Source organism: Haliaeetus albicilla, chromosome 4 (assembly GCF_947461875.1).
Source record: "Haliaeetus albicilla chromosome 4, bHalAlb1.1, whole genome shotgun sequence".
Taxonomy (NCBI): Eukaryota; Metazoa; Chordata; class Aves; order Accipitriformes; family Accipitridae; genus Haliaeetus; species Haliaeetus albicilla.
The window spans coordinates 50388416-50408300 of NC_091486.1; the positions used below are offsets into that span (position 1 = coordinate 50388416).

Consider the following 19885-nt stretch of genomic DNA (forward strand, 5'->3'; position numbering starts at 1 on the left):
GCTCTCATTATTTCTAATGCTTTGTGCCCTTCTCCTTTTCTCAGAAGTCACCGTGCTCCGTTATCCTGCTGCACAGTAAGCTTTTTGGCTCCAAGATTACAACTGTGGTGGAAATGCAGGATTCAAGATGCGTTAGGCCCGTCTGATAGTTTTTCAAACTCAGAAGCCCTATCTGCATTACTGCAGGCAGGAGGGGAAATCTGAGGCTAAAATGTCTAGCATGGGCATGCCCGTTGCCAAATGCTTTTGTGGTACCTTAGCGGATGGGCGCATGTCAAAAGCAACTATCAGAATAAGGTGCCAATAATGATAGACTGGGTTTGCACTTCATCTCAGTGCTCTATCTCTTCCCCATCTCCAGTCCAGCATCAATGTGGTATAGTTCCATCTTATTTTTATTTATGTGCTTGCAGAGAACCGAATGACAAAGCAGGATTACAATAAAAACATCTTTATACTTATTTCCACCTAATTTTGGAGTTGCCAGCTCTACTGATCATTTTTATGAACTGTCATGAGCATTAATGAAATTTTATGAGCATTTTGCTTGGGACATTGCAGGATGATTTTTTCAAGATAAGTCTGTAGGGAGGATTAGGGCTGTATTGCCCATGGTTGGGGTTGGGATTTTCAGGCCTCTCAGCTCCCCCCAGTTGGTAAAACTTGTTTACCCTTCCCTCTTTCTTATTTTCCCTTCCCTCGCCTTTCCCCTTTCATTCCCTTTTTGCCTGTGTCTGATGGGTGACATCTTATTAGAAGGTGGAAATACCCAGAGGCAGAAGTGGGGTGCTGGTAAATTGTTGTCTGTCAAGGTCTATCAGGACTGATATCTAAGAAGGAGAGAGAGCGACTGAGAGTTTTTTTTTTTAATCAACGATGAAGTTTTAAAAGGCAACCTAAAGACTGAGCAATAAAAATATAACCAAGAAGGCCAGGGAATGAGAGGCAGCTGTGCCCTGAGCTTTGCCTGCTGAAAATCATGCTTGTCTTCTGTCTAGATTGCAAAATTCTCATGGGGTACAGCTTCCTCCTGTGGCAGTGGAGGTAGGTGGGAGGCTTTCCATTAGCTTCAGCAGGCCCCAAGCTGGATTCCTGAATAACAGGGCCAGTTTGCACTTGGTTGAGCATGTGAAAGTGCTGCTGAACACGTTGCTGGCTACAAACGTCGTTCGCCAGGTAGATGCGGGGTCTGGGTTTTTGCAGCAAATAGACAAGTTGGAGATGAGCTCGGGAAATAAGGAGAGGGAGCCAGAAAATGCATCACAAGGTAGCTTGCCTCCCAGCAGTTTGCCACATTGCAATTCATGAAGTGGCAGGTCAGAGGAGCTGAGGCTTCCCAGCTTAGGCCAGAGAGGTCCTGGAGTGCGAGAAGTGGGATGAGAAGAGGCAGTAAGGCACAGAGAGGTCTGGAGGAAGGAGGCAGCCCCTCCGCTCCTCAGAGATGCACATACATATGCTGGCTTGCATCCAGCTTCTTTGCCTGGGGCTTATCTGCCTATCTCTGATGGAAAAGTGACACAGCCTGTCAGCGGGTCATGCTGCCTATTGTTTAACAGTGAAACAAACTCTGCTGCTCCCCCTTACACCCCCCTCCCCGTCCCCATCCACTTCTTTATTAGTCACCTGATCAGAGCCTTCAAATCCTTGACCCAAATCCTCCTGTGCCCAGCTTTAGGTCTTATCCTGCTCTGGCTGTTCTGTCCACTGTCGACCTGAGAGGAAAGGTATTGGCTGTGTGCTGTGTGATTAGGGAGATGGTGGTGGATGTTTTGAGCTGTGTGCAAGGTGATAAGCAGGAGCGAGGGAGGAGGGGAAGAGCCCTTGATAGGTCTGAGCTGCGAGCTTTCCCTGATCCGCATCCCTTCCCTGTTTCTGCTGACTCAGTGACCCTAGTTTTACTGCCTGGGAGTGTCAGAGGCAGCGACCTTGCCTGTCTGCTCAAGGACCTCTGGTACTCAAAGGCCATGCCAGGGCAAACCAAGACATGCTGAGGAGAAAGTTATTTTTGCAGAATTTCTTATCCCAAGACGACTCTCAGCTCTGCCAGACTGGAAGATGGTTAATCCTGCAGTGATTTGGTGCTGCGTGTGTGGCAGGGAGTCAGAGTGGTCATCTTGTGAAACGTGCTTCTTTCCATCTGCGTAGGAAGGTTTACATACTAGTAAGGAAGAAGCTGAGAGGATTCATCACCTCTTGGGAATAAACAGATTATTTTACCCCCAGAGCACTCGAATCAGTGTGGTCGGGGTTCTGAGATGGAGGGTCTCTGCTTGCTTCCTGGTGGGCAGAGACACAGGTCACACATTTTTTTCACTCTGAGCTGCCACTATTAGCTGGGAGTACGATAGGGTGATTTTCTGACAGGTTCTGTGCAGGAGGTCAGACGAGGTAGATATAACTGTCCCTTCTGGGGCTTAAAATCAATGAATCTGTGATTAAATGGCCCACAGAGGCTGGACAGTGCAGGTTAAGGGAAAAGTAGTGAGATTGGTGGCATTTTATGTGGGAGCTGCGGTCAGGTATTTCTCTTTGGGCAGCACAATGACCAGCAATCCCCAGGTCATGTCTGTCTTTCTAGGTCCTTTTAACGAGCCCCAGATTTACCTGTGCATAGCAGGGAGACAGAAGGTGGATTTTTTTTCAAGGGCTGGGCTGGAGTGCATATTTTTCTTTGGAAATTGGTTATTAATTTTGTTTTGGGTTTTAAAAAAAGCTAACTAAAAAATATGAGAGCCTTTGAGTGGCTATTTTACACCAGTCCTGACATTACATAGTTGTGCTGTTACATAAGGTTGTTTCTCAGAGCTATAATGATGCAACAGTATTTATAGACCAATCTGGGTTTTCCTTTTAATGGCTTCCATAAAAAGCTCATTATTCCCTTCATACAGTCACTGACTGATTTACATGCTTGTCCTGTCCCTGGGCGTATGCTCCAGTTTGGGTAGCCCTGAGCGACACACTCGCACTGTCTGCTTGTTGCTAAATGACTCTGACAACAGTCTGGCTGTGACACTGGTCTGATCCTTACACCACAAACTTGTCTTTTGGGGAGATGGTGAGGAGAGGGGAGAGGAGGTCAGCAGAGAAGAAAAAAAAAATCCCTTGGGTTTCTGCAGGTTCTGGCAATATTGTCATCTCCTTGGAGCCGCAAAGCCTCTGTCATTGCTGGCGTTTCAACCTGGTCAGGCAAGGGACTTGGCCTGGCTAGAGTGGGTGCATATGGTATGTAGAAGAAAGTCACTGCAGAGTAAGGAGAGTCTGCGAATCTGTTACCTGAGCCAGGGGTACCATTGAAATACACTCTTGAACTGGACTTGCGTCCAGTCAGGCTGAGAATAAGGAGGAAGAAGAAACCCCACGTGTGTTCCTCAGAGTGACATAGGAGGGTTTGTGTGGAGGACGCGTGGGCGCACACCTGCACCAATTTCCACTTCCCCTGGCTTAATCAATGTCCTTGCGTCTTTTCCCCTGCAAGCCCTGACATTCCTCCTTTTGCATATTGGATTTTTTTTTTCTTTATTGTAGGGAGGGGCAGAGGGTCGGGACAGTTTTATGGCAACTGTATTGATCAGTAAAATTTAATATAATCCCTGCACTTACTGTGTGATCGTTAAGGGGATGGAGAGCCAGTGAAACATATTTAAAAAGAAATATTTTTCGGTTTTATTTCCTCCCATGCTACTTTTCTGAGTCTCTCTTCTCTTCCAAACCTGGCATCAATCTCCTACTTTGCATCCCTTCAAAGACAGTCATGCATTTTTGACCGGGTTTTCCCAGTTTGCCTTTGATTTGATCAAGTATTAGGAAAAGACTTTCCCAGCCTGGTCCGGTGCTGAATTCATTCACCATTTCCTCAGTTAACTGTCTTGCAGTTTCTAGATCTATGCAATTTTGTGTCTACTGAGAATATCACTCCCTCTTTTTTATCTCAGATATATCTGGAACTCTTATTGCTGAAGTACCAGATTGCCTCTTGGTGTCTAATGCCTCCCACTCACACAGTGCCCCTGTGCATCCCCATGTGTGTGGAGAACAGCAGCACAAAGTGGTTAACTGACATGCCAGCAAAGTCTGGGCAGGAAACTGGAGCAGAAGAATGACAGCTTGAGTTTTTTAACTTGTGCTAAATATCCTAACCACTGGAGCAGCCTTCTTTGGGTGCTGCAGAGTGGTGCTGCGCCGCAGGTGAAATACCTCCTCTGCAGAGTGACCTGCACTTTTTTATGCCTGATACCGAGCACTGAAAGGTTACCGTATGTGATCTTGCAGCTCAGAGCAAGGGCAGAGCAAACCCTGTCTGCCAGCAGGATGGACAATCTCTAAGAGGCGCAGAGGGCTCATTCTGGCTCACCCTGTGAGGAGGATGGGGCATGGCATTTGTGCTGAGGTTACTGTTACTGTTGCCTCCTTATTTTGGAGAGGTCTGCAGCCAACAGGGAGGCAGCCGCTACTGAAAATTATTTAAATTTTGACCAAATTTTCTCCACCCGCTCTCCCTCCCCCTCTTTGCAATCACTCTTTGCAGTCACTTTGAGCAGCGTGTTGCGAAAATCACCAGACCCTGCGGGCGCCTGGCTGCCTCTGCTAGATGCAGAGACTCTGACGCTGATTTATATTTTGGTTAATTGTCTCCATCCATTAGTCTCCTCATCCTTCTCCTTGTTAAAGATGCAGTTGCTGCTAATGTCTGTAAATGAAACACATTTAAAAGGCATTGCTCCCAGTCTGAATCCAGCTTGGGTTAACAATCACTGGAAGCTGCCACCTCCCCAGGATCTCGAGGGTGGTGTGTCTCCATTCAGGTGCCCTCCAGGGGCTGGGCAGCCCAGGCATTTGTCAGCACCTCTCTGCTTACCCTCACTCAAGGGGCCAAAAGCCGAAGGGGCCAAGAGACTGAGGTGTCTGCCCCATTTGTCTACTCCTCTCTGTAAGTCACTGCACGCTGAATGTGCTGGCAGGGCTGGCTCCAGAACCAGGCTGGGAAGATGGCTTTCAGCAGATGTAAGGGACTAGTTTGCTGGGGCATTTGAGATTGAGGAGAGGTGACTGGAGTGAGGGTCCAAATGCTGGTCAGCAGGAGGACCAGCGGACAGGACAGGACCAGAAGGGGTCTTGGAGAAATAGCTGCTGGCTTCAAACACTGCCAGTCGGAGGGTTATGGTGCAGATGTTGCTCAAAAAAAGATTATTGTTCCCAGAAGTCAGTCATACAGGATGGCTGCATGTCTGGTTACCACAGCCTCCCTAAAAGGGCTTGCTCCTAATTCCTTTATACGTCCCCAGGGATGGCCGCAGTTAGCAAATCTGACGGTTCAGTGGCAGTCCCTATGATGGACTTCTCCTTCCTTGAGCACAGGTTGTAGCTCATTAGCTAGACTAGATGACGTTGCTCATGCAATGTGTGCCAGAGATGATAGTACTGCTGGTTTAGCTGTTGTCCTGCAGGCGCTTCTCCGCGGACTCCACAGATGAGTCAATGGATTACTGTGGCATCTTGTCCCAAACAGACACCTTCTGTCTGGGTGACGTTTCCACCAGTTGTTGATGTGGCTGTCTCTCCCCTTGAGTGCCTTTTCCTGTAAGCAACGCGGCTATCAAATGACCACTGGTGGACCATTATAGTGCCATTACAGAAAGTCTCATCAGAACAGCCAGCTTTGGGGGAGACAGAGGACCAGTTAGTTCCATTAAACATAGACAGTGCAGCAATCAAAGCATTCGTAGAGAACATTAGCAACGTTTTTTTTTTCCTCCAGTGGTAATTTTTGCAGCCATTAGTTATTAGTATGTCTCATTGCTGCTTTGCAGAGCAGGCTCCTTATATCAGAGCATTGGGATGTGACAGGGAATTTAAGACTCAGCTCTGATATGCATCTGAGCTGCACAGTTATCCGTGTTGTCCTGACTATACTCCCAGAGTCCTGCACCAATGTTCATTGGGTTTGGGTATGAGGTTTTAGGATGAGAAAGACTTTTTTTGTTGTTTCCCAGACCGAACGTGGAACCTGCAGCATATGCCTCCTATGCTGTGCTCCCCTGCAGTTTTCTTGTGTTGCCAGTGTAACAGGTCAAGTGTACAGTGTTTTCAGAAATACCCTGCAAGGTCAGGTGGCCATTTTGTTAGAGAGCAGCTTGCATTTCATATTACATCCAGGTAAAGGAGCCATTTGGACATGGCCTTTAAAGCTTTGTGGTTGCTGCTTGCAGCATGCGTGGCCTGAGTTGTGGTGCACTAGTGAGCTGCTCGGTTGCCTGTGGCTCAGGCACAACCCTTATCACAGCTTTCCTGCATTCCTGGTAAATGGATCTGTTGCTCCTGTGCCCTCTCTTCATTAGGATTTGAAAATTGCCCAAGCCATAATAAAATCCAGCCACTTCTCCGACTGTTGCTTTTGGCAGCAAGACAGAGCCTAGTGGCAGAATGGGAATTCTGTTGGATGGAAAGCAGCTTGTGAAAGCCTAGGACATTCTTTTCGGTGGATAAATGGGCAAGGAAGAGGCAGGATAGATATATGGCATGTTTGGTGGGATGGTTACTTCTCTGATGCTACGTGGAGCACAGTAATAAACAGGCACTTACACATCACCACTGCCGGCTTTACTCCTTGTTAAAGCGTGTTCCTTTTGAGGCCAGGTTCATTACAAGGTCTGTGCCACTTGCAGCTCTTCTCAAAGCTGCAGAGTTGGCCTTGAGGGACGTCTACAGCGCTGTTAGGTAGCTGCTACCTTTCCTTTATTTCTTAGTAGGAGGAACATCTTTGTGAAGATGGGATCTCACTTCTTTGTCAGCAGTCATCACACGCTTCTTTGCCGTCTCATACAGTCTCATCTTTTTTTAACATTTTATTCCTCTCCACAGCTGCTAAGTATGATGTCGCAAAAACAGGACGATGGATTCAAATGAATCCATCAACAGCAACGAGCAACAGCACATCAGCTGTAATTGAAAGCAACAACAGGAATTTATCTTTACTAGACATGTTTAGATTCGCTGTTCAGATAGAGGACAGGGCAAATTTTAGCGTTCTGGTCGGAGGTTAAATGTGTATTGGATTTAAAGTTTGGACTCAAAACTCTTGTAGCGCTGTAAGTTCTTTCGTAAAACTTTGCCCGCCAAAATAGCAGAAATACCAGAAAAACACATCTTGTGATCGGAGCTTCGATCATCCTGAGCCAGGTATCAGAAGAAAGGTCTTATGAGACTGTCAGTTAACACTGAGTCAATTCCCAGTCTGAAAGCAAATCTGGATGTGGCCAACCGGCCACGTGCCCTCTGGAATCCCTGACAGTAAGTACTCAGCTTTCTACCCTTCGTTTTACTGCAAGAGCAAAACTTGCTGCTCTGAGATGGAAGCGCCCAGACAGTCATGCCTCAGAACATGTTCCCCTGCTGCTTGGAAACATACCTGTATTACTGCGGGTCCCCAAACCATTAATTACCAAACCCCATGCAAACTGGATGTTGCCATGGCAACCTGCAGGCCTACAGAAGGCTATTTGTCTCCTCCTTGACCTTTCAGGAGATCTGTATCTTGCTCAAGCCCCCTTCTCTAATCCGGTTTTTAAAATATAATATTATGCTACTGAAAGGGATCAGACCTTTAATCTGATTGTGCGTGCATGTGTCAGTGCATGTATGGGGGAGCGCCTGCATTAACAGGCACCCAGCAGCGGCTCGGAGACAAGACAAAGGAAAAGCGGAGTGTGACTCTGCCCTGCTGGGGCTGCAAGTGAGCACCTGGGTGGAATTATTGGCTTCAGCACACAGATGGGGGAATCCTCTCCATGGGAAGGACCGTCCCCTTAGCGTGGGCTCCTTCCCACCGAGGTCAGGCAAGAACTGTGCTTTTGCTGATGAGGAATTTTGCAGAGGGAATGCCGTCACAGCCATTTCGGTTTCCCTCCCAGTGAGCCTCCGTCCCTGCCTTCAGCTGCATTAGTCCCTGTGCCAGACCAAGCAGCCGAGTTTTACGTGTTACTACATGTATGTTGGTATCCCCAAAGTGCGTGTTCTGGATCTTGACCTGAGGTCCTGCAAGCTGGATATTCTTTTCCCAGTTGTATTCCCTCCAAGGGAGGGATCTTTAATCCTGCATTGGCTCTGCCTGCTGGAGCCCTGAGCCCGTGAATTTGTTGCCTGTTCTGTATATGACAGGATCACCGTGAGCAAGTTAGGTGCTGTGTAAACCCGGAGGAACAAATAGCCTTTTCCCCAAGAGACTTGCTGTCTTTTGAAAACACTGTCCTGTATTGCGAGCAAGTTGAACACACAGAGAATACCCTGTAACCTGGGCTGAGAGAGGGGGTCGTTTCTGCGCTGTGCCACTTGTTCAGGTCGCCCTTTGCACTGCTCGGCTCCGTGCATCGAGAGCCGGCCGCCCAGCCGTGTCTGCGAGATGGGCTTTGGTGGGTGCTGGGCCGGGCCTTTTTGTACAGAACGTGGGCACAAAAGTCCGGAGCCGACAGGAGCGAGGAATGAGGGATGAGACTGAGGAATCGGGGACCGGTTAGTCATAAGGGAATTGAAACACAGGGCGGAGGGCCAGCATTGCCGCCTGGCAGTGCCGGGACTGCCCGGCACAGGTGTGGGCACTAACCCGGCACAGGTGTGGGCATTAACCCAACACAGGTGCTCCCCATTCCGCAGAGCTGCCGGCATTTGCTGGGCAACTGGGCCGCTCTGCTGAGGGGAGAATGTTGTGCAGTGCACCGTTTGCCTTTGGAAGGAGGTAAGTGGTTTGTTGAGTTTTTTGGATAGCTGTTTTCTGTGGAGAAACGTGCTAGGATTTTTATGGCAAATGGACGACGCAGGGTTGAGGTAGATGTTTGCCTGCTTTGTGTTGTAGGGCTGGTGTTCCCCTTAGGGCTGGGGGCTAGGGCCTGGGCAGGACTGAGTTGCGAAGGAGTTTGGCCGGGCTGGAGTTGTAACTCATGTTTTGCAACTCCTCGGTATATGGACCAAGCAGATCTCCCAAAGCCTGGGGTATTCCGCTGTCTTTTGTCCTCCTGCTGGGCCAACCACCAGGAGACAACGTGATTTCAGGGTTGGGAGCGCAGTTGCAGTGCGCAGTCCAAAGTAGTGAGTGTGCAAAAGCAGGTAATTTCTGAAAATGGCTGGTAGCTGGGCAGAGCCCTCCTTCCTGGCTAAAGCACCGAGTAGACTGGTGGAGTACCTGAAGAACTGAGACTTGCTTAAAAGTTGAACTTTCACTACCTTTGTTAAAATGACATCGGGATGAAAGCAGTTAGTGGGACTTTGCTCCGTGGAGGTTCAGGAGGGTCTCTCGTAAAAAATTAGGTTTGTTTAGCATCTCATGCGGTCACGAGTGAGGTGAATTTGGCAGAGTTGTCAGCTGCAGAGCTAAAGCTGGTGTTTTATTCTGTTGATCCAACATGGTGGTAGAAAGTCCTCTGTGGTCTAAGCAGAGCCTTACACAAGTACATCCCTTACTAGAAAGTCCACATAATTACTGGAGTGTGGAGCTGTGTTTGCTGGGACCAGCTTGGCCTACAGTATTTAAAAAAAAAAATGCTTAATGTCTTCACCTACACAGAAAGATATCTCAGTTTTTCGTAAGAAGCTCTGGTTACCATTCACTCTCTTTTCTCGTACTAACACTGAGCCCCAGCTATAAGCTACCTCCCGTTGTGCCAGGCGTAGAACAAGCCAGAACAGAAAGGCAGTCTCTGCTTCAAACCTCCCATGCTCTAAGACAAAAGGAACAACTCTTGGGGACAGTTTGATCTGTTAAAAGCTGTCTCAGCCTGTTTGCCTTATCTCCAGTCTTTCTTCCCTTTCCTCCCAGTGTCACCTCTGTGTTCAGTTTGCCTTCTGCAAAGGTATTCTAGCAAAGTCATGTTTTCTTGGGATCCTGCCTAATTGTGTGAGTAGACTGAGTTGAATTCAAAGCCTGTAGAGTGTACCTATCAGCCCTGTGGTATCTGCTCACGTGTGGAGTTATGACTTGCTAACGCACCATTGCGTACCATGATGATTTTAATTTTAAGGCCACGGAAAATCTCCTAAAAACACAAGATTGTTGGGGAAGAAAAAAAAAAATCCCTTCTAGTGTGGTAATGTTTCCTTTCATGTAGATCTCCTGGTTTTAGTTTTCGGTGGCTATATTGCAGTGTTCTGCACTCTGTGTTTTGGAGAATCAAGTCATGTTAAGGAGTTGCTGTGCTCTTTTCCAGAAGGAGAGGCAGTTGCATTTTAGTGGTGGATAAAACAATTCCTTCTCGTGGCTCTCTGAACGTGTTTACATATCAGAGGTGCTTGGGGCTCGATTGGGATGCAAGACACTCTGCAAATGCAAAGATGTAATTATCCCATTTTTCTCTTCCTACTCCCTGCCTTTCTCCCTCTGCACTTCTGGCTCATCTCCTCCGCCCTTTCCTGAGCATTGTGCTGATGGCAGCGTTTATCTGCATTTGTCCTCTGTCCCTGACATCCAGTTATTGATTGGCATGATTAAAAAGAACTGATAATCACTTCACATTAATCCCATAAATGACTTAAGACACCAAAATATTTGCATAATGCATCTTAAAGGTGGCAGCTAAAAGAGGATAAGACCCAAAACTGCTTGGCACAGGAGAAATGGGCTTCCCACTCACCTGTGGGCTTGCTTAAGTAATTAGCCTTCTGCTTGCATAAGGAGGAATCTGAACTGGTTTAGCGGAGGAAGATGCAATGGGCGCTCAAAGGCTTTGAGATCCGAGCATCCCATCTCATTGCCGAGATTGGGGATGGGGGGAGCGCGCGGGGGGAGCAGCAGGGAACATGACAGCGGCTGCTGAAATGAGAGTCTGTTTTTGTCTGCTACATCTTGTGAAAATCTGGAGCCAGACACCCGCTGAAAGTACCTCTGTCTAAAGACTTTCTGTCATAAACTTATCTGATTAGCAGAGAGCTAGACGACGGATTAGCCCCTGCTTCTGCACTAGGGATGGGCTCTCTGGAGCATTTGAGCAGATCTGCTCCTGTTGCTGGTGCTGATAGCCTGTAGGTGGGGGTGCAGCAGGTGGGGAGGAGGTAAGGGGGGATAAGAGGGGGATATTTAAAGGAAGATCCTTGCTAGGTAATTCTGCAGATAATGCACCCTCCGTGTTGTCCTGCTGGTCCCAGGTGAGGACACTCTCCTCTGCACCAGTGAGTTGGTGGTCATGTGCTGTGTGTCACAGCAGCACAGAGTGGGTGCACTTGTCATGTGAGTAGAGGTTGGGAGGGAGCTGTGGATGCGGGAGGGAGGGCAATATTTCTAATATGTATAATTTTTTGTAAGTGTCTCTGGTTCTTCTGGCTGTCATCTTCCATTTAGAAAGAGGGGAGGAAGAAAAATAGCCACATTTAGCCTGGGGCAAGCACCTTGTGCTAGAAGGATGAGGGATTTAACATATACTGCAAACAAACAAAAGGGAGATGTTCCAGCATTTCCATTTAGTATCATGTATACTTTTTAGCTTGTTCTTCCTCTTCAGTGTTTGCGTATCATTTATTCAGAAATATTTTGCAAGTGGATAGCGGTTTGCAAGCAAAAGCACTTGCCAGCTGAACCGCAGTGTCTGCTACAGTGAACGTCTTTTTGCGTTCTCCCTCTCCGTAGAAGGAGGGGAGAAGAAAAAGACTAAACTAGCCTATTTAGCAGCAATCCGGTGCAAGGATAACAGGCAAAATAATGCTGAACTGCTCTAATGCATTCTCTTTTCCCAGAAGGAAGAGAGCATTGTTTCAGGATCTGCTAGAGTGAAGAGTTGAAAATTAGTTTTGTAAATAAATCTGTACCCTCCGCTCTGAGTAATGCCAGTGTCCGGGTTTGTGGTGGGTTTCTCTCTAAAAAGAAAAACTACTATTCAAGTAAATAAAGTAGTCTTGTGTTCCAACAATGATGGAATGGAAAAACTTACTTTTTTTAAGAATAGAAGGGTGGCAACTGATAGAAAACTATCAGTTATTTCAGTTCAAGTTTCCTATTAATTCTGGAATAGATCTGCCAATTCCTACACTTTCAGTTTTTCCATCTGAGATGTAAGTTCTGGCCCACGCAAGTTATATCTGGCAAAACTGAAATCGGGAGCGCTGGCAGCTGCAGAGTCCTTTATGGGAAATGAGAGTGCTGTTTGGGAAGTGCTTTGCACTTAGTCTCCACTCCCCAAAACTAGAGGAGGTTACCTAGGAACCTGATAGGTAGGAGGGGGAGAACCTTTCTTGAAATACAGCTATGTCAGGGGCAAACAAAAGAATCTTGCGTGCGCACACACATACACTCATACACACAAAAATCAATTATGTGGTGGCAAATAGGATTTCCTTAACTTGGTGCTTTTCTGCTCTGTTGCAGCCGTGATAACGACCTTTCCACTATCATCTCCAACCTGCATCAGAGCCGTCAGCTCGTTATGCCAGAGACCCAGAGCCGCTGTGAATTCAAGAGAAACAGCATTGACGTTGGCTTAGGAGCAGCAGGTAAGTGGCTGCAGCAGGTCCTGCTGGTTTGGGTTTGTTGACTTCCCTCCTCTCTCTTTCACTCCCTCATTTGTTCCTTTTTTCAGCAGCTGTTCTTTCTGTGGCTGTTTGTGTTACGCTTTGGAGTGAGCTATATGAAGGCTTTTAATATTCTGGCTAAAGATTAACATGGAAAAGATTTCATGGAGATGTTAAAGTCCTTTTGAGATCTCAGCCCTGTGTTATTCTCAAATCCAGCAGTCTGTGTTAAACTACTGGCAAAGGAGCTTGCGCTAGCAAAGAAGTGAAATGTCCCCAGGGTTACTGTCAAGTGAAGCAGAAAGGCCTTGCAGAGAGCATGGTTTGATTTGTAATTTCATTAATCAGAGGTTCCCCGTGCTGCCTCTGCGCCTGCCAACTCCTTTGTGAGCATGATTGTTTGGTTTTGTAGTACAATCTGGGTTTTGGGGGGAAGTTCACCTGGTTTCAACTTAACATAGTGAAACCAGAAATGCTCCTCGTGGATCCCGCACCATGCCTCCCTGGATGTCAGTAAGGGAGCTATGGGCAAGGATGCTTTGGTGGTAGATATGCATCAGTCGGCAAGCGAGGCACTGGTAATAGCCTAGAGATCTGCTTGTTGTTGGCAGAATCTACAATTTACTTTTGATTATAAATAAAAGTTGAGGAAAAACTGGGAGTTATGCTGGTTTTTATACTGAGCGATCCCTGTCCTTCCAAATCAGAATTGGATCTCTCTGTGTATGTTAATGTAGGCCTTTCCTGAAAATCTGTGTGTTTGTGGCTTTGTTTGTATTTTCTTGTAAGTCATTCTGTTGACTATGTAACTTAACCCTGGATCTGAAGGGAACATCACATCTGATACGCTTTGGGAATGTCTTTGGAGAATATTCAGTAACATGACAGGGACCTGGTCTGCCTTTTGCATGAGGCTTGACCCCTTTCCAGAAAGGTTCCTCCTGCCTGCAGTGAAATTTGTACTGGTGTGACTACTTTTGCAGTAGAGTGTTCAGTCCCATATATGTGTTGTGCTGAACTGGGGGATCTGTGGTACGTCTGTGAAGCAGCCTTGGGCAGCTCCCAGTCTTTGCTTTCACAGCTGAATCTCCGTATTCTCTTCATTAACTGATCTCCGCAGCCCCTTTTCCTACACAGCTCGAAGAGCCAAACTGGCCAGAGAGGTGTTTTTCTGTGTGACCTTGCTTGAGTCTATATGTCTCAGCTGACCCTGTATGTTAAAATGGGTTTGAATGTTGTTTGCTTTACAGAGAAACTGCTGGGCTTGGTCAGTGTTGCTGAAATTCTTTGAGATCCATAGCATTCCAGAAATGTAAAGGCTGCTTTTCATTCCCATCAGCGTTAAGCAGTAGAAAAGATTGGATGTAGAAGTCCTCATTCTTATTTGTTAGAATTTATGTTTGAGGTTCTCTGGTTAGCTTCTTAACTGTAAGAAACACTAAGAAATATAAATTGTAGGCACTGCACACATGTTGTAGCAGTGAGGACAGCAGTGCTTGGCTAGGACCTCAGTGAAAGTCTAAGCAATGAAAAAGGAGGTGGCTCATTCACACCCGAGGTCACCAAGCAAGTGACAGAGCTTTTCGGGACATGATAGATTTGATGTGTCTAACGAGTTGACCAGCAAAAGAGTACGTGGGGGGATGGTGGGGAGATTAGGTAACTAAAGGAGAGGGGCCATTGTCACATCTCCACAGGGACAATTTAACTCTGATTTTTCCCCCCGCTGTCTGGAGCCAGCTCACTCTACATGTTTGTTTGATTAAGGGAAGACTCATTTGCCAAAGTCTATGCAGAACCTGCAATCTCTGACTTTAGAGCATGTGCTGAACTGGTACCTATGTCACCACCTCAGGGACGTGCAAGTCAAGGGAACAGAAACAAAATGTGCTGGGATTTGTAGCTGATGCCGATTATTGGGTTTATGTCTTGGTTCTGTTTGTTTTTACTGGCAGGGGTGGCAGGGAAGTATGGTATAACTAATTGCTACATATATAATTTTAAGAGAGTTAGTGTTGGGTTAGTCTGAAAGGTTGTTTAAACCACTTAGAACAATAAGGGAAAAAGAAATGTGTCCCCAGTTGTCTGCTGTTTGCGTTGTATGCCTTTGAGAGCAATACTGTGTATTTGGGTTATGAGAATCTCACACTCAGAAAGGCATTTGGAGATGGACAGTGCTGAATAAATTATGTTAATGCTGATATGTTTAAAAACTCCCGCATCGCTCATGACTGTAAGCTGCGGTGCTCTCAAAGTAAGTTGGAATCTGCTGCTAAAATGTTTTCTGTTGCTGCTTTAGCATTTATGGTTTGAAGTTAGGCATACAGTCCCAGCCAGTAGAGGCTGAACACTCTGGAGGCTGCTCTGCAGCTCAAACTGCAAATTCTACATGTGCAGGGTGAGGGGTGAGCGCATACTGCTAAAACAGGATTCAGAAATATATGTGGCTTCTTGGCTGTGGCTGAGGCTAAGCAGAAGATTGAGAACAAGGGTAGCACAAATGGAAGAGATTTGCTTATTGCAGGGCCCAGGGGGTTAAGAAGAGGGTTGAAGTTGGCAGGGTTGGTTGGTTTATGATTAATTCTGTGAGGGAGTTCCTTGATTTATAGTTAAAACCAGGATTAGAGGCAGTGCTATAGTTTCAAACAGCATGGACTGGAAAATTAGAAGTATTACTGGATCTTCAGTGGCCTTTGAAATGTAGAAACTAATGGAAAATAATGGTGTATAGTTAGTTCTGGGGCTTTTATGAGTTCTGGGAGATAGGTGAGACTAGAGTCAGGGTTCAAGCTAGAGCTGGACTGATGTTCAGGTCACAAGGGGCTGAAGAGACTGATGTATTGCTGGAACATACACGGTCTTTCGTTGGAAGAGCAGCACTGATATTAATATCCTTGGAAGGGTTATGGATGATTTTTAAGTGAAAACAGGTCACTTTATGTCAATGGTGATGGTTATATTTGGGAACAGAGATACTGAAGAGCTTAGTTTGGGAGAGCAGAAGCTGAAAGACTTAGAAAATAACCGGGTCCCGAAAGCCTCGGGTAGGGTTTGGCCCTGACTGGGAAAGGATTTAATAACTCACCTCAGTGAGTGTAATAACCCACGGTGGTGGGTGCTAGCCATTTGGAACAGTAGGCCTAGAGGAGGTGCAGTCTTAGGGCTTGGGATAGCTGGGACAAAAAAAGTCACTGTATTTTGGATCTTGTGAGGCCCAAAGAGCTAGGAAGAGTCTGGAGTCAGCAAAACCAAATGGCTATGCTATCTGTTGTGTCACTTAGGTGTGATTAAGACCAGTGTAGTCATTGTGACATGTTGGTAAGCTGAGCATCTACAGAAAATGGGGCTAGCAAATCTGAGAGCTACAGTGCTTTGAAAATACGCTTATCATAAAAAATGGAAAGACTGTTATTGCTAGCCTACAGTGATAAAGGGGAAAGGGAGGTAGGTATGTTGCCAGCAAGTAAAGTTTCATCAGAAATGTTGGACAAAATGCATAATGCCTTCCACCAGTTTTCGAGTACGTTGTAGAGGTGCATGAGTCAGCTGAAACACAAAAAGGCAAATTTGCCTGAGATCATAAAGCGAATGATGACTGAACAAGAGAGCTCAGTTTCCTGCTTTGTCCTCCCTAACTTCTCTACTAGACCTCTGTGTTGCTGGTCCACTGTGACAATATGGAATAGATGTGGATTATAGCCTACTTCTAGAGATTCAGCATATGAGAGATTTGGGGGTGGGGGTGGTGTTCCCCCCCTGCCAGTGTGTGTACTGAAGCAAGACGTCTAGATAAAAATAGCTGACAGCTTAACTCGTGTTTGAAGTGTCCCCTGATACTGGACCTTTAAAGGAAATAAAGAATACCAATGGCAAAAATCTACAAAAAAAGCAAAAATCTGCTCCAGCCGGTGCTTCTCAGTAAGACACCTGGAAACCCAGAATGGGCAGGGGTAACTGAGGCTTTTGCGACAAGAGCAGAAGTAGGTGGCCGAGAGGCGTGTACTGATAAAATCTAATTGCCCTATCGATTGGCTTCGGAGCCACCGTCAGCTGTGGTAATGATTGAGATATTCTTATGTGTTTGATGCATGTTAGCTGTATCTCGCTGCTCTGGGTCCACTGGGGACCTTAAGGTATTACAGAGATCTCTTAATCATGGAGCAAACTTGCGTGTGTTAGGCCTGCTCTGTGGCACCACAGATTTATTACAATTACCGCTGAGGCACTTGGATTTCCTTAGGTCCCAGGGGTCCTGGGTTTCGGGAAGAGCTGCCCTGTTTGTAACTCTGAATTCTTAATTGGCCGAGGAAATCTATCTCACTGGTTTAGGATTTTACCCATCTGCACCCTCTCTCGCACTATTCTTCCTTCCTTCTCATCTGGGTTGACTGTTGACAGTATCATGTCCTCACGCATTTTAAGAATAGTAAACTTCTGCTTTCTCTGCCTCTCTGTGACTGGGAGTGGAGGTGCTTGTGCTTGCAAAATAGAGAGCACTGGTTTCCGTAGTCCCTGGATAGATGTCTGTTCACCAAATGGTAGTGCAAATTTCCAAGTGTGCAAGTGTTCATTGTTTCCAACACAGACTGAAAGAGCAATAAATTCTTGTGGAGGATCAATGAATATAGTGAAAAGGAAGGGCGCTTGCTTCTCTGCCATCTCTGTTGCTCATCGTTGATCAAAATGATATCTAGCGCCTCTTTTGAAGTCTAGGTTATGTCTACGCTGGGCTAATATCCAGCTGCTACGTTTAATCCGCTCCTACTTCTCTGGCCAGTGTTGGACCTTTATTGTTTTTATTTTTTTTTTTTTATTTTTTATTTTTTTTAAACCTGGGGCTAGCTGATCCAGCTGTTGAGTGGTAACGTTGGCTCTTGGCCAGAGAGATACTCCCTTTGCAGAGAAGAGAGGTGAGCTGCTTCACCTAAGTGCTGACAGTCTGCAGGACTGCAGTTGAGGGGAACATACGTAGAGCCTACCTGGAAAAATAAGCTCTGGTGATGCCCAGAGCTCCCAGGCCAGTTTACCTAGGAAACGTGAATGGTGTCTTCTCTCTTGACACTGCGGACTTGATTTTCTGCTGCGTCCTTCTCTTCTGGTGGTGTTCCGCAGTGGGAGATGCTGGAGAATGCTTTCCTTGGTGCTAATTAAATTGCAGTCACGATGGGGGCATAATATGCCAAATGGAGGAAGAAAGGAAAAGTGCGTATAATGGGCTCTGTACTTCCTTAGGAACATAGAGGCAGCCTGCGTTGGTGAGATTCAGTAAGAGGCTTAACAACATCTGCAAAGGTAGAGCAAGTATGCTCAAATGCCTCAGGGGGTGCATGCATGTGGGAGGGGAGGGCAGGCGATGAGCCTAATGAGAATATAAAAGTCGTTTCCAAATGGATCAGATAAAGGCGAGGCAGCAGACGGGGTACAGCACTGGCACTACAGAGGGGCTTACCTTGAGAGCGGATGATGGCACAAGGCGCTTTTAATCTTAATTGAGAGAGAGACACACACACAAGGATGAGCAGAGCCAGGGCTGCTTGACAAAGGCGCAGTAGCAAAGCTGACGGTTTGCACATCAAACACGGATTTAGAGCCCCTTTAAGCAGCTAGCGGTGTGTCTGTAAACAAGTCCAATCCCCTCTATCCAGTTTGGCTAATGCAGACTGCCAGGGCATATGTGGGGTGGGGGAGGACGGAGGAGGCCTTGCAGGGCTCCATGGCTCATAGGGAAAGTACGGGTGCCTTCTCCCTGGTGTCTGTGTGCTTTGCACGCTGCTTTAGGATTTGAATGAGCATTTTGCAATAGAATCCTGGTCCCAAGGCTTTAAATAATTTCTCTCCTGCAAAAATCCTGTTAATTTCTCCTTTCTCTCCTCAAATACCCTCTGTTCTGCAGTGCCAGATTTCATGACTTTCCAGTTGCAGTAGGACTATTTGCATGGATAGAAGTGGAGGAATCAGGCTCACTGATGCTAGAGGAAGGTGGGTAGATCTTCCCTCTTTGCCGTCTGCCCCTCGTGATTAGAAGGAGTTGGCTTCATGTCTGAATATTATCTGAGAGAGGGCACTTAATGGAGACATGGCAGAATATCAGATCTCACTCCAAACAGCAAGCAATTTGCTACGGTTCTGCATATAATACTTGGGACTGTGCATGGGTTAAAGACCTCTTCCCCGGCGATTAGAGGCTTCTTTGGCTGTGGTGTGGGAAGCAGCAGAAGGCCAGCTTTCCAATGTTGCAGAGCTCCCAGAGAGCTTGGGCTTTTTCTAGGGGTTGTTGGTCCATGTGATGGAGATGGCAAACCCTGAGAGCCTTGGGCTCAGGGCAGTGGTGTCCTCAGTGACCAGTATAGTTGCATCTTAGCCTGCAATGATTCCTATGGAAATCCCACATGATAGGGAGAACGTGCCATCTGTGTCCCTTGAGCAATCCCACTTTAGGAGTCCTGCTGCACTGGAGGCCATGTATACTTGATGCTTTTGCAGTCCTGGAAAAGCAGTGTTCATCTACATGTCTCAAAAGCACCACAAAAGAGAGATCTCTCTTTTCTCTCTGCGAGGTTATTTGTTCCTCTGTATTAATGCGCCTGTCTTGTCTTTCCACTTGATGCTCTGTTGACTAAGCAGGGGAGAAGGAGAAATTTCAGGATTGAAGTGTAAACAGATTCACATTTAAGAATTGGTCTTGGAATTTTTATTGACAAGGCAGTGCTTGTAGCTCATATGCATGGATCCATAGCTGATCAAACTAGTCGTCCCACTGTCTTTGGGCCTATCCCTGAACAATGTGTGCCTGCCATGGAGGGCTTCCCAATCACTTCATTTGGCTTTGCACTGAGACCTAGAGCTTTCATCTGCTAAGGAGGAGTTAACATTGGGGGTGAAAAAGAATTGGGATCAGGGATGTTATAGCTAATGGTTAGAGACAGAATTACAGTGAACGGTTGTTTTCTGAGTGTGTGATAATGAGCTGGGATGCAGACATGTTTTCATTTAACAAAGCCAAACAACAACAAAAAAAAAGCAGAAGGCTTTATTGAACTGCTGCCTTAAATTGAGCAGAAAATCAGCACCAATGGGTATCTAGGAGTTGTAAGCCCAGCCACCTTTGTTTGCTTGTTTTACCATGAAGGACAGTTGTTTACCTAGGCAACATGAGTGTCTAGGCTCTGTCAATGCCATTCATCCTCTTGGCTTGGATCTGGAGGACTGTCCTTTCTTAGTGCTCTATTTAAGTTAGTTTTTATTTCTTCTGAAGCCTTGCAGGGGTGGGAGGTAACCAGCATCCTTTTGTAATACAAACAGAGGTCTTGGGAGGTGAAGGAAAAATGGGAAAGCCCAACATGGAAGCATTTCCTTTTGCTGCGCCCTGCAACTGCACTTGCGACCCAGGTTAGCGCAT

At 46.5% G+C, this 19885-nt stretch overlaps 1 protein-coding gene across 12 annotated transcripts in view; it reads left to right on the forward strand.

The window, feature by feature from the left end:
* The window catches only part of SAMD11 (sterile alpha motif domain containing 11), a 124793-nt gene that overhangs the window by 56908 nt on the left and 48000 nt on the right, over positions 1 to 19885 (forward strand). For all 12 annotated transcript variants that reach the window (XM_069782598.1, XM_069782600.1, XM_069782599.1 and 9 more), the window contains one exon: positions 12344 to 12468. In XM_069782598.1, the coding sequence (XP_069638699.1) occupies positions 12344 to 12468 (125 nt within the window). The remainder of the gene's footprint in view (positions 1 to 12343; positions 12469 to 19885) is intronic.